Here is a 14,361-nt window from a genome sequence, read left to right as displayed (position 1 = left end):
CTCTGTCTCCACATCTCTGGGTGGAGGGTCTGGGCTTGTACGCATGGTTCTCTGGTTCTCTGCTTTCCCGTCTCTTAGCCTGGCTCGCAGCTCTGTGTCTGTTTCTCTGGCAACCGTGGGTTCCCTTTGCGGAAGCAGTGCCGAGTCTGGGATCCCCTTGTCCATAGCTCGGGGCTTCTTGGGGTGCCAGGCAGTGGGCAGGAGAGGACACCCAGACGCTCTGTCAAACTTGTGAGGTGCTGTCTAGATGGAGGGACAGATGACGGGCGGGTCTTTTCCAGGGGAATCTTGTTTGGAAGCTGGGATGGCTGTAGCACTTCCGTGTTCTGTTTTTATAGAACTAGAGAAGGGAGACAGGTGTGGAAATCTATTTTCAGGGCCTTGGCCTGGCCTGGTCCTTGGAGCCTCTGCTTCCAGGGGTAGGGTGAGGGGGAACCAGGGGCCTGGGTGGTCCAATACCAGGGATGCCTGGGTCACTCAGAAGTGAGTGGGACTGTGTTTTGAGCAAAATATTTAAGCAACAGTTATAAGCCATTTCTGGGCTGGACTACCTTGGGCCAGGACTGGGTGGGGGCTGAGATTTCCAGAAGCTGGTCCCACGTAGAAGCGGGCAGTTCTCAGTTCAGATCTAGGTTTCCCAGGTGCCACTCAGCTTCTTGCCTGTTCCTGGACGCCAACAGGCAGCAGGAGACAGAACATTTGTTTGTGCCAGAGGTGCTGGGCCCTGGTCTCTTTCCCCGGGGACTTCTATCTGCGCGGCAGTGTCTGCCCACAGTGGGCCTGACCCCTCCCATTGCTGTGGAGACTCAGGTCCATTTGTGGGGCGGGGGTGGGGGGGTGGGGGGAGGGAGCATGGGTGTGGCCAGTGCATGCCGGCTGGGATGGGTGACCTCCCTGTGTGAGCCGCTGGTGCCTGGGTCCCACCAAACCTCGGAGGGGGTCGGTGGGCAGCACAGGAGAGCGTCGGCCATCTCAAGAGTTACGTCTTGTTGGGAGGGTGACGCTGCTGAGTGTGCTTGGGATGTGACTCCCAGAGTGTCTTTTTTCTAAGCGTGCTTTGCACCCCCAACTCCCCTCCCCGGGGAGCAGAGTGTGGAAACTGATGTCAGGACTCTCAGTGGGCCCAGTGCTGTTGCTCGGCCATACCCACAATAAGAGGAGGGGGCTGGCATCTGTCACTCTCCTACGTGGGTCCAGAGGAACCCCTGTGTCAGGACTTCAGCTGTCCTGGCAAGAGGCAGGGGGTGGAGGGAGGGACCTCCTGGCAATCTCATCTTGCTCAGGGTCCACAGGGGGCATAGGGCACAGGGCAGACCTGTCCACAGAGCAGACCTGGTTTGGATGTGATTCGGTTCTCCACAGGACTGTGTTTCTGCCTCAGCCGCCTCTCTCACCCAGGTTAATATGCACCTCTGAAGAGGCGTAGAGAGCAGAGTCTATTGTCCAGTCTGTTTGGGCATCCGAGAAGTTTGTGGAGAGGCCTGCAGAACCCAGGGCACCAGTGGGCACAGAGGGGAGGGGAGACCAGCAGCAGAGTTCCCTAGTGGCAGACGTCCCTCTTCACCCTGCTTCATGGGCAGATGTCAACCTCAGCCTGCCAGCCCCCCCGCCCCGCCTGCGGTGCTGCGGTGCTGGGTGGGGGGGCGTTTCTCTTCTTGGAAGGGCCCTGCTATATTTTGATGGCTTTGTCCCTTTGTCCCTTCCTGGGTGTTGTCTTCTCTTCTTCCTTCCTCTTCTGCCCTTCCCACCCCAGGGCAGGGAGTAATCACAGGGTTGCTGTGTCTGGTGGTGGGCTGGTCTGCGGTCCTGTTTAGAAGGAGGCTGGCTTCCCAGCCCTCCCCTGCCCCACCTCTTGGCTTCCTGAGAACTGCTGGACTCTTGGGACTTGACCTGTGACCTCTAGAGCTGGCGGTTTGAGGTCATGCTGCTCCCAGGGGGCCATGTTACCTTCCAGAGGAGGCTCCAGGAGCTCAGCCTCCATCCCCCCTCGGCCCAGGTTGGAGGAGACCTTTATGCTCCTGGCCTTGCAGGTGGGGGTTGACTGGGTATGCACACGTGGTGCACAGCAGCATGAGGCTGTCCTTCTCCTGCCTCAGCTTGGATTCTGCCCACGTCGTCAGGTGTAATGAGCCCAGCGGCAGATAAGGGAGCTGCAGCCTGCCATTTGAAGTGTCCAGGAGGGCCCCCTCCTGCCCTGACCCCCACCCCAGGCCCAGGCTTAGACTGCATCAGCAGAGATCAGAGTGAGGAGCTGGGTCCCACAGTCCAGCTACACTGGGACGCTGGGTCCCTTTCTAGACCCTGTATTTAAGACAAGAGTGGTGTTCCCAGGAGATGGCTGGGGTTAAGGCGAGGGTCCCACAGCCCTGCTGAGAAGTTGCAGAAGGCACTGGAGATGCAGAACTGGTAATGGGATGGAGTGAATTGCTTTGAGGGCTTCCAGGTGCATGAGGGGCTGCGTGCAGGAAATAGAGTGTGGTTGGAGGGCTTGGTTCCAAGCTGAGTGCTGAGACCATGGTGCTCCTTTGGACCCTGCAGCTCAGGATGCCGGGAAACTGGGTGGAAGAGTAAGGTCCGGTGGCCAGAGGGTGGGGGTTCAGGCCTTGCCGAGAGGGAGGAGGTGAGGCAGCTTTGTAGGAAGGGTGCTGGCTTGCAGACTAACAACTGAATTTGAATCCGGGGTCTGCTATGATCTTTCTGGGAACTGTAGGCCAGTCCTGTCACTTGTTTGAACCTGTTTCCTTATTTGTAAACTGTAGGAAAAGCTGTCTGACCCACCTAGGTATCTTGGGGTAAGGTGTGTGCAAACAGCTGGGCCCTGTACCAGAGGAGTGACTGGTCTTGGGGCTGATAGCAGACCCCACTGGGCTCAAGGTTGTAACTCTCGGGGCCCTTCTGCCCGGCTGTTCAGATAGCATGGCTAGAGAGCTTGGTATGGGAAGTGTCCCGCTCCCTGTCCCCATCCCTACATGCCCTGGGGTTCATCATGTCATCTCTGTTGAGCAGGGCTGAGAATTACTGGTGGCGTGGGCAGAACACACGGACGCTCTGTGTAGGGCCCTTCCCGCGCAATGTGGTGACTTCCGTGGCTGGCCTATCGGCCCAGGACATCAGTCAACCCCTGCAGAATAGCTTCATCCACACAGGACATGGCGACAGCGACCCCCGCCACTGCTGGGGCTTCCCCGACAAGATCGACGAGTGAGTGCGATTGGGGGTGGGGATCACCTATGGCTCTGGAGTCATAGGCTCTTGCTGGCTTCCGAGGTCCTTGTCACAGCCGTGAGGCAGAGGGTCTCTTACTGCCCAGAAGCTGTTCCCTGCAGGCAGAACCGGGGTTAGGAGCTTGGGCTGGAGACACACTTCTGTTTGGTGGAATCCCCCACCCCTGGTGCACTGACCTTAGGAAAAGGGACTGGGAACAGCCTTCCGAAGGAGCTCAGCAGGGAAGCTATGATGCTCCCTAGTGTTTATGTAGAAGCTTCCCTTCTTGGGCTGCTAGAGTCCTGGAGACTGAGCCTGTGGGCCCAGTGGTCAAGTGAACTCGTGTTCCCAGACTCAGGGGCACAAAGCTCCCTGTGGGAGGATGCCAGTTGAAAGGTTAGGCAGCACCCCCACCTGCTTGCCAACTCTGTACCGGCGGGGGGTCAGTCCCCTTTAAGCAAAAGGATGAGGTCATTGGGGGGCATCTGGGGAGGACACGGAGAAGAATTAGTCATTTCCTGAGTGCCCTGCCCCAGGGAGCCACCTGGCAGCTCCTCTCTCCGCTGGCCCCAGGGGGCTTCCAGGCAGCCCTTTCTCCTCTGACTTCTCCTGACGTTTGGCTCTGCCCTGAGAGGCCCGTGAAGCAGGCCTTCCCCCCCTTCCCCTCACACGCCAGAAGTGAAGCCCTGCAGAGCAGCTGGTGTCGCTCACCTCCCAAGAGCCAGGCTCGGGCCTGAGGGAATTGGGGCGAGGTGTGGAGACGCCCTCCGAAAGGAGGCCCGGTGCCCTCTGCCCTGCTCATGGCGTGCTGTGGCCGGCCCAGCCCCATTCCTCTGGGCTTTAATCAGCCCAGTGACTAAGTCCCAGGGCCTGACAATCAGCACGGGGCTGGAGAGGGTGAATCGGGAGCGGGCCAGACAGCCCGGCCCCTCCTCCACCTGGCCGTGGGGCAAGAGTGTACCTCCTGCCCACCCTGCCAGGGTCGTGTGGCTGGGTGCTTCCAAGAGGGCCGGCAGGTGGCTGACAAGTGTGGGTGGGGTGCCCTAGCCATTGCGGACAGCAGCTCTGCTCCTGGAGGCCCTTCAGCCCAAGCCTTTCAGCCTGCACTCAGGACTTTTGCCCTGCCATCTCTCTGTGACCCCTGTCCCTGGGATACAGTTTGTGGGGAACTGCGGGGAGTTGGAAGTCCTGTGCTCCCGGCCCAGTCTGTGCAGGGCTTGGACAGGATGGTTCCCGCCACGTGCCCAGGGTCTTAGTCTCCACCTGAGGTTTCTCCACGGTCGCCACTGCACAGCCTTTCCCCTGCTTCCCTCCTCTGACTCGGTTGTCTCCCCACAGACTATACCTGGGAAACCCCATGGACCCTCCTGACCTGCTGAGTGTGGAACTGAGCACCTCCCGACCCACCCAACATCTAGGAAGGGTGAAAAGTAAGAACCCAGCCCCCCCACAAGTTCGTCAGCTGCCCAGGAAGAGGTACTGTCCTCACCGGGCACGCTGAGCCGGCTGCTCTGGCTCTGGGACAGTTGGGTCAGGGCTGCTGGGGGACAGCTGAGCCCTGGCTCCGGCTGGCTGTGGGGTGGAAGATGAGAGGCAGCTGTATCCGCCGAGGTGGGCACCCAAGGCCAGTCCTGTACTGGCCTGCCCATCTCAGCTTCCCTCCGCCCTCCTCCCCGCCGTGCTCAGATCCTAGCTTTCCTCACTCCCCCTAATCCTGCTGTCCTCTCCCGAGCCAAAACCACCCCACGGGCTTCACGCTGGCCAGGAGCCTCATCCATCTCCCGGATCCTGTGCCTGTCGTTCCGGAACACGGTTCCCCCCATCCTGCCGCCCCACTGCTTCCCATTGCTGTTGGGTTTGTACGTTCATGCGCCCCTACTCACTGCTCTCTCTCTGTCTCTATCCACGCTCTGCCCTCCTGTCTGGCCCTCTTCCCTCCCACCCTCTGTCTGTCCCGCTCCGCCCCTCTGCTCTCCGCACGGCCTTTCTTGCAGGGCAGCCTCCGCCTCGCCCACCTCAGCCTGCCATCTTCGCTCAGAGTAAGTGGGGCTGCTCTCGGTGCCTTGGCCCCTGCCCCCGTCCCCTCTCTCCTCTCATTCCTCCTCTCCTTCTGGAAGGTACAGAGCCCCAGTGGGCTGGCTGGGTGGGAGTGGGTGTGGGGTGTGTGCTGTGAGCTTTTGCTGCTAACCTAGCCCAGCATGCCTGCCTCTCCCCCGACCCCTAAAAGCTTGGGCTTCTGGAGCAGGTGTGTGGTCCTGGTGCCTACCTGTTCCCCCATCAGCTGGCCCTGGCGCACTCCCTTTGGGACCTGCAGAGGCGGCTGCATCTGGGCTTTTGTGGTGTTTGGTCAGGAGCTCCGTGCTCTGCAGGGACAGCGCCAGCTGCCCTGGGTGGTGGGTGATTGCCTGTAGCCTCCATTCCGCACTAATGGTGTGCCGAAACGGGGTGGGGGTAAGCAGGGACTGACGGGGCCCAGGAGCCTGGGGTATTTGGGGGGTCTTGTGTGTTGGGGTGTCAGGCTGCTGCAGGGTGTTGCTTGCTCTAGCCGAGATGGAGGCAGGGTCGCGTCAGCCCCCTGAGAGCTGGCAGTGTCCAGAGCAGTTTCTGTGCTCCTGTTGGAATAGGGTTGGTGTGTACTGAGAATTTTGGCAGCCGAGGGCTAACCTCTGGGGGCAGTGGGAGTGGGGAGTTGCGAATGATACTTGCCTTTCTTCCCCTGTCCCCCTGTCTGACACTGCCTTCCTGGCGGGGTCTCCCTTTCTATCCTAGAGCCAACCTACGACCCCGTGAGTGAGGATCAGGACCCCCTGTCCAGCGACTTCAAGAGGCTGGGCCTTCGGAAACCAGCCCTGACCCGTGGGCTGTGGCTCGCAAAGCCCTCGGCTCGGGTACCGGGCACCAAGGCGGCTCGAGGCAGCGGGGGTGAGGTCACACTCATTGACTTTGGTGAGGAGCCTGTCGTGCCTGCCCCGCGGCCCTGCGCACCCTCACTGGCGCAGCTGGCCATGGACGCCTGCTCCTTGCTGGACAAGACGCCGCCACAGAGCCCCACACGGGCCCTGCCCCGGCCGCTGCACCCCACACCCGTGGTGGACTGGGATGCGCGCCCGCTGCCCCCACCTCCCGCCTACGACGATGTGGCCCAGGATGAGGATGACTTTGAGGTCTGCTCCATCAACAGCACCCTTGTGGGTGCAGGGGTCTGTGCAGGGCCCAGCCAAGGGGAGACCAACTACGCCTTTGTGCCTGAGCAGGCACCTCTGCTCCCTCCCCTGGAGGACAATCTGTTCCTCCCGCCCCAGGCGGGGGTCAAGCCGCCCAGCTCTGCCCAGACCGCACAGATCTTCCAGGCGCTGCAGCAGGAGTGCATGCGGCAGCTGCAGGTCCCGGCGGCCTCCCTGGGCCCTTCTCCTGGCCCAGCCCCAGTGGGTGAGGACAAGCCCCAGGTGCCCCCCCGCGTGCCCATACCCCCAAGGCCCACTCGCCCACGGGGCGAGCTGTCTCCGGCCCCCTCGGGTGAGGAGGAGCTAGGGTGGTGGCCCGGACCTGCCTCCCCTCCCCGGGTGCCTCCCCGGGAACCCCTGTCCCCTCAAGGCTCGAGGACCCCTAGCCCACTGGTACCACCTGGAAGCTCCCCGCTGCCAGCCCGGCTCTCCAGCTCACCGGGGAAGACCATGCCCACCACCCAGAGCTTCGCCTCCGACCCCAAGTATGCCACACCCCAAGTGATCCAGGCGCCTGGCCCACGGGTGGGCCCCTGCATTCTCCCCATTGTCCGCGATGGCAAGAAGGTCAGCAGCACCCACTACTACCTGCTGCCGGAGCGCCCACCCTACCTAGAACGCTATCAACGCTTCCTGCGGGAGGCCCAGAGCCCTGAAGAGCCGGCCCCTCTGCCTGTGCCTCTGCTGCTGCCCCCGCCCAGCACCCCAGCCCCTGCCGCCCCCACGGCCACTGTTCGACCAATGCCCCAGGCCGCCCCAGACCCCAAGGCCAACTTCTCCACCAACAACAGTAACCCAGGGGCCCGGCCACCAGCCCTGAGGGCCACGGCTCGGCTGCCACAGAGGGGCTGCCCTGGGGATGGGCCAGAGGCTGGACGGCCGGCAGACAAGATCCAGATGGTGAGTGCTGGGCCCAGGTGCTGGGGTGGGGGGCAGGGGGCGGGAAGAGGCCCCAGGGCCCCAGAGGAATGGGCCCAAGCAGAGCTGACGGGTAGGTGGGTGGGTGTGCCCAGCTGCAGGCCATGGTGCATGGGGTGACCACAGAGGAGTGCCAGGCGGCCCTGCAGAGCCACAGCTGGAGCGTGCAGCGGGCTGCCCAGTATCTGAAGGTACCGCCACCTCCCGCCCACTCTGGCTTTCAGGGACCCTGAGGACTGGTTCTGCTGCACTCGCCTCCCCCTACCCCTCCCCACCAGCCTGCCTCTGGCTCTCCTTTGCCCCCACCCTGGCCGCCCCCGGCTGCCTGCTGCCCTTCAGCCCCGGTATGTCCCATGGCACCACCCTCTGCTCCCTCAGGTGGAGCAGCTCTTTGGGTTGGGTCTTCGGCCGCGGAGTGAGTGCCACAAAGTGCTGGAGATGTGCGACTGGAGCCTGGAGCAGGCCGGCTGCCGCCTTCTGGGCTCCTGCGGCCCTGCCCACCACAAGTGAGTGAGCCCCGGCCTGAGAAACCGTGTCCCAGCAGGCATCGCGCCAGGGGACAGCCTGGCCCCTCGTGGGCCACACACTCGGAGGCGGGCCGCAGCCCCGAGCCAGGACAGGAACAGCTCTGGGGGAGAGCCGTTTCTCCTGAGTGCCTGTAGACTACTTAGCCCCTTGGTTCAAATGAACTAAAGAGTAAGAGGGAACTGGAGCCTCTCTCATGGGGCTTGTTTACTGTGCCTGTCGCCCTCTGATTGGCTAATAAACAATACTGCTGTTCTCTTTATTATTATCATCATTATTAATGATAAAAAGCATCCCAGGATGATCAATTCCAAAATTACTGCTGACTTTGCAACTGATGAGCCTAGCACCAAGAGGCCTTCTCGTGCCCACCCACGTTGGACGTTCCCTGCTCTGTTGCATCCACCCCTCTGTTGATAGAGGCCATTTCTGGTTGTTTCCCACCCTTCAGGCGCTGAGATGTCGGGAGAGCCAGAGGGTCTGCTCTGAAGGAATCACTTGAGCCTGTCCATCTGACAAGGGTGGGGAGAGACCCTGCCCGGGCCTGGAGGACCTGCTGCCACTCGCTGCTCCTAGCGGCAGGGCAAGGCCAAGTCTGCGGGAGACTGGGAGCCCCGCCTTGCCATCCCTCCCTCACCCAGTGCTGTCCCTGCAACTTTGGATCAGCCCTTGGTGCCCTTAGCCAAGGGGCGGGAAGAAGCCCTGTGAAGGCAGGCCTGGTGGCGGCCTCAGCATGCCCTGCAGCCAACCTGCCTCTGGCTCCAGCCCTGGCTGTGGGGACTGTGGCCGGAGTGTGTCCCCAGGCTCTGCTGACCGGGAAGCCAGGCTGCACCCGTGGAAGGAGGATGTGTTGACCACACAGAAAGGGGGACCAGTACCCACAGGCCCTCTGCAGGGGAGGGCCCTTCTCCAGGGATCCCCTGGTGGGCTGTTGGGGGTGTCAGAGAGAATGTGACTTGTGACCTCGCCATGGATACGTTATGGGACTTGGCTGGTCTTAGGATCTTGTGCCTGGAAATAGCCCTAAGTGGCTCAGGAAGCAGAGCAGGGGTGCCAGATTGTTCTCTGGCAGGGACCAGGGCCCAAGGCCCCAGGGTTGGAAGGAGACCAAGGGGGCAGCTGCCCTGGAGGGACACCAGAGCTTCCTCTCTGACCCAGCTCCTCCCCTATGCTGTTCCGTTTTCCTGCCAGCCTCTGCCGCCAGAGTTGCTGCCCCAGCTATGGATCCCTGCTTCTTCCAGATAAATAAAGCTAGTTTCTATTTTATGTTAACTTACTTGTGCCTGCCTATTTCTTTGCCTCTTGGTCAGCAGCCCAAGGCCCCAGGGCTTCCCAGGCCACCATCTGTCCAGGCAGCAGGCCCTGTGGCGCCACCTGTGGACCAAGAGAGGGAGGAAGTGCGGCCAGGGACACCCTTCCGGCTCCCTCCCCTTCAGGGCTGGCAGAGGGGCAGAGCCTCCACGATGCAGACCTGTACTTACAGTCCCTCTGTTCTTGCTCTAGAGTTCCCAGAAGGCAGGGTATACTGCAGGGGAGAGCTGGCGCAAAGCCAGAAATTTCTGTAACAAGGAAAGCTTCAATAGGTGTTTTAATTTCATTTTTCTGAGTATTTCATGTGGTTTAAAGTTCAGAAGGTATCGAGTCTCTAATGAAATCTCCCACCCCAGCTGCATCCTCCCCACCCCCGCCACCAGAGGCTGCCTTCCAGCATCAGAGTCTTTTCCACTACAGTATTTTGAGGAGTTCATAGCCATACTGAACGAGCATCCCCCTTCTTGTTTGGGGTTCCATGGCTGTACCATGGTCTGTTTAACAAGGCCTCACAACCATTGCTGCAGTAAAACGGCACATGCGGATTAATTTTCACTTACGAGTCAATCTGAAAGATAGGATCCCAGGAGCAGAGCTCCACGGTCAGAGTATGTGCTTTCATGATGAGTCTTGCTGAATGGCTGTCCATGGGGGAGGTGGTTCCGGCAGCCACAGCTACCAGCGCAGGAGAGCTTTCCAAGCGTTACTGAGCTTTCTGATTTTTGCTGGAGAGACAGGTCTCCCTAGCTTTAATTTACATTTCTCTAATGAGGGCATACACACAAAAAATTATTTGGGCCATTTGTATTTCCTTTTCTGTGAGCCACCTATTAATACCCTTGACCCATTTAAAAGGTAAATGATTAGTCTGTTAGTGGTTCTTAGAAAATGACTGGATCAAGGGAATTAGCCCTTTGGGCTTAACCATGCCTCTGAGCAGGATGAGAGCTAAATCATGGAGAGGAAGCTGATGGTTTAGATTTGTTAAAAACACAAAGACCACTTAGGATGGTCTGGAGGCTGTCTGTGAATCTGCTGCTCCAGGCTGGCCTGCGCCGCGGGCCCTCAGGCCTGGGAGGTCTGGAGCCTTCAGATGGAGACGTGTTTAGCGTACCCTGTGTGCTAAGTTAAGAATTCAATTATATTTAACTGCGATTAAAAAAAATGCTTATTTTTAAAGATTTTATTAGAGAACGTGTGAGTGTGTGAGCACAAGTTGGGAGTGGGAGAGGGAGAAGCGGACTCCCTGCTGAGTGGGAGCCTGATGGGGGGCTCCCAGGACCCGGGGATCATGAGCTGAGCCCAGGTCGGATGCTCGACTGAATAAGCCACCCAGGCATCCCTAAAAATATTTGGTCACAATGTATCACCAAAGAGAAGAAGTTAATATTAAGTTAATTTGGGGCTTTGCTGTTAGATCCAGATTCCATTCCAGTTGTCTGATCTTGGAAAAGTTACTTAACCTTTCCAAGCCTATAACCCCAGGGACAGTCATCCCTGCTTTTTAGAATGGTTGCACAGATCAAGTATTTCGCTTAGTGTGTGGACCATGACAAGTACCCAGTAAACTGTAATCATTGTACGTTTTATTTCTTCATGTTCCTGCTGTTTCTCATTACTCGCGGACCACAACTCTGGTGTACACACACTTGTCTTCTCTTCCCATTTCCCTTAATATCATTTTGTTTTTAAAAAATTTGTTCTTTTGCTACAGAGTCATTCCTTTTTGTCACTCATAGACATTTTCAACTTCATTTTTTGAAATGTTGTTTCTTGGTAAGCAACTGCAGAGCTAGTACATTTCAGAAAGATATTTTGCAAGGGTGACTCCAAAGGATCAGGGGCTACTCAGTGTATCAGGAAACCGAATGTACTTTTGCCAGATCCCCAGTTCCCTAAGTCCCAGGGCTTCCTGCTGTTTCTCTCACACCAACCCGCCTGCCAGCTTTTGCCAGCATCTCCTGGGTTTACTGAAAAGATCTTAAGGGAGGCTTTTGAAAAAGTTGACCCGGGCTTGTTTGCCAACAAGGAGAATCAATGAATCAGCAAGGATTCACTGGGTATCTTACTGAGTCAAGTCCTGAGGAGGGAACACAAGCTGAACAGACAGTGCCCAGGGGACACCACCATTCTAACCAGGTGACAGGTACTCTCAGATCATTATGTGCCAGGTGCCTTGGGAGCAGAGGAGGTGGCTTCCTGGAGGAGGTGACATTGTGCTGACTTGCTGGAAAAAAATAGGCAGGTATCGGGAAGGTGAGGGGCATGTCAACATTGCGGCTGGAGGGAACAGACTGGGTTTAAGTGCTGAAGTTCGGTAAGGCTGGAAGCCATCCTTCTGTTGTGTTTTTGGGATGAGCTGGAGGTGGCTCTTGTCCGATTCTGATCCTGGTGAGTGAGGAAGGCCTCGATCATGAAGCTGCTGGTGTGATATCCTGAGTCCTTTCGACAGCAGAGGAATGGTGTGATCAACCTGTGTGGTGTTTTGTTTTTGTTTTTAAGATTTATTTGTCAGAGAGAGTGTGTGCACAAGCAGGGGAAGCAGCAGGCAGAGGGAGAAGCAGGCTCCCCACTGAGCAGGGAGCCTGATGCGGGACTCAATTCCAGGACCCTGGGATCATGCTCTGAGCCAAAGGCAGACGCTTGACTGACTGAGCCACCTGGGTATTCCCAACCTGTGTCTTTAAGAGATAGCTCTGCTTAAAAGTGGCTCACTGCTCCACTTTAACCACGAGTGGAGGAAAGGTCTAGTAGATATGTCTCACTGCACACTGGGAACATAAAGGCATTCTTAATTTGAAGCAAATTGATTTTTATGGAAATTTGACATGGGGGAATAGAGAGACCTTCAACTCCTGGAGTCCTTGGCTAGAGCAGGGATTCCCAAAGGCCAGTTCAGCATCAGTGCTGGTCTAGGGTTGCACTGGTCTAGGGTCAAGTTTTCATTGGTCTGAGTTGAAATGACATGAATAAGAATCATACAATGGAGTTTTTCTTAAAATGTATTCACGTTCAAGAACTGCCTTTATCCTGAGATTTCTGTCTTCCTACATTTATATTGAAATGGCTATTCCTGTGTGATGATGGTAGGGATAGTGGCAGGTGCTAAGTTTGTCTGCAAGCTCTTAGATAGCTATGTTATGTTAGCCTGCCCTCTCCAGCAATTATTACAGGGATCCCTGAAATCTGTCTTCAGAACCGCAGGGCACTAGTGCTTTTGTGTTGCACAGCACCACCTATTGGCCAAATAAGACTTTGCAGTCTGGTTTAATTTCAGATTGCAAAGAGACAAGATTGTGTAAAGTCATTGCCCAATATAATCCATTAATTCCAAAAGCTGCTGGCCCGGGCCCATTGGTGCTTAAAGGACTCATCCCAGAGAACCTGGGAGGGGAGGGAACCGGTTTGCCCACCATCTGGAGCCAAATGGGGGCCAGCTAGGATCTAATGCCTGCAAAACAGACTGGGTAGGAGGCTCTGAAGACCAGTGCTAAATCTAGAAAAGAAACCAGGGGCTGCCTGGGAGGATGCTGTGGGCTAAAGGAGTGCATGCAGTCACTCACCAGTGACAAGTCCTAGGATGACACCAGCACCCTTTGGGAAACCCCAGGCACCACTGTATCTTTTGTTAACATTTTTATGATTGCCGTACACTCTCACTGTTCACTGAACACTCAGAAAAGCACAGTGAGAAAATTAAAATTACCCAGAAAGCCACCTAGAACTTTGATATATTTTCTTCCAGTTTGTTTCCTGCGCACATACATGTTGTGTGTATCACAGTGTTAGAAATTAAGGTCATCCTGCTTCGGCTATTTTTTTTTTTTTTTTTTTAAGATTTTACTTATTTGACAGATAGAGATCCCAAGTAGGCAGAGAGGCAGACGGGGGGAGTGAGGGAAGCAGGCTCCCTGCTGAGCAGAGAGCCTGATTCGGGGCTCGATCCCAGGACCCTGAGATCATGGCCTGAGCTGAAGGCAGAGGCTTAACCCACTGAGCCACCCGGGTGCCCCCCTGCTTTGACTATTTTATAACCCTTTTTTACTTAATATTTTATACCAAAGATACTTTTTCCTATCTTGAAATTAATTCTCTCAAATGTCATTAAATGTCAAATCTTAAAGCACTGCATGGTTTTCATTCTGTAGAAATGAAATGCAGAAATTTTGTTAATTTAATCCACTGTTTTGTTAACATTTTTATTTTGTAACAAATGATCTTTTAAAAGATTTACTTATTTATTTGAAAGAGAGAGAGTGTATGCGGGCTTTGGAGAGCTGGGAGAGGGGAGGAGGGAGAGAACCTCAAGCAGACTCCCCTCTGAGCGTGAATCCTGATGTGGGGCTCAGTCCCATGACTCCGAGATGATAACCTGAGCCGAAATCAAGTCAGTCACTCAACTCACTGAGCCACCCAGGCGCCTGTATTTGGTGACAAATTATTTTACCAAATACTGCTAAATGGCTTTTGAGAAAGCTTTCTCTTCTTTATTAAAACAAAGCATATAGTTAGTAAAGAGAGGACTCATATTCTGGAGATTTGTTTTAAAATATTTTTGAGGGCGCCTGGGTGGCTCAGTGGGTTAAGCCGCTGCTTTCGGCTCAGGTCATGATCTCAGGGTCCTGGGATCGAGTCCCGCATGGGGCTCTCTGCTCAGCAGGGAGCCTGCTTCCCTTCCTCTCTCTCTGCCTGGCCTCTCTGCCTACTTGTGATCTCTCTCTGTCAAATAAATAAATAAAATCTTTAAAAAAAAAAAAAAAAAAAAAAAAAAAATAAAATATTTTTGAGTGAAGTAATCTGTTGAGAATAGTCTGGATGGTTGGAGGAAATGGGCCAGAAGTTGATAACTGTTGAAGGTGATGACGGGATAGGAGGGGTTATGGTGAGTGTTCCTTTCCACAAGAAAAAGAGAAGCAAAAATGCAGGCGTCCCCTAGCTGGGAACATTCCCACTGGGGCCCCTGTCTTCTCTGAAGTTGCCTTTGTGGGTTTCCCTGTTCCCGCTGCCACAACCAGGAGACTGCCCAGGATGAGTGACTTGCCCCCTTTGCGGCCCCGGCACAGAATGTTCAGAACCCCTTTCTCTTTCCTGTCTCTGTGAGGTAGAGTCAGGGTGGAGTTTTACAAACCACAGAACCAAATCCTGAGAGAAGCCTCTCCAGTCCTGTCACCAGCCTTGT

General features: G+C 56.1%; 1 protein-coding gene across 18 annotated transcripts in view; it reads left to right on the top strand.

The window, feature by feature from the left end:
- The window catches only part of TNK2 (tyrosine kinase non receptor 2), a 45,743-nt gene extending 36,600 nt beyond the window's left edge, over positions 1–9,143 (top strand). For 7 of the 18 annotated variants that reach the window (XM_059391176.1, XM_059391174.1, XM_059391164.1 and 4 more), the window contains 7 exons: positions 3,007–3,201; positions 4,543–4,634; positions 5,199–5,321; positions 5,974–7,328; positions 7,442–7,537; positions 7,725–7,852; positions 8,323–9,143. In XM_059391176.1, the coding sequence (XP_059247159.1) occupies positions 3,007–3,201; positions 4,543–4,634; positions 5,199–5,321; positions 5,974–7,328; positions 7,442–7,537; positions 7,725–7,852; positions 8,323–8,329 (1,996 nt within the window). In that variant the 3' untranslated portion in view covers positions 8,330–9,143. The other 11 variants (XM_059391166.1, XM_059391163.1, XM_059391178.1 and 8 more) reach the window with 8 other exon arrangements.
- Positions 9,144–14,361: the final 5,218 nt, after the last annotated feature.

This window comes from Mustela nigripes, chromosome 2 (assembly GCF_022355385.1).
Source record: "Mustela nigripes isolate SB6536 chromosome 2, MUSNIG.SB6536, whole genome shotgun sequence".
NCBI lineage: Eukaryota > Metazoa > Chordata > Mammalia > Carnivora > Mustelidae > Mustela > Mustela nigripes.
The sequence above is the reverse complement of the archived record's forward strand: the minus strand, read 5'-3'. Positions and strand labels throughout refer to the sequence as shown.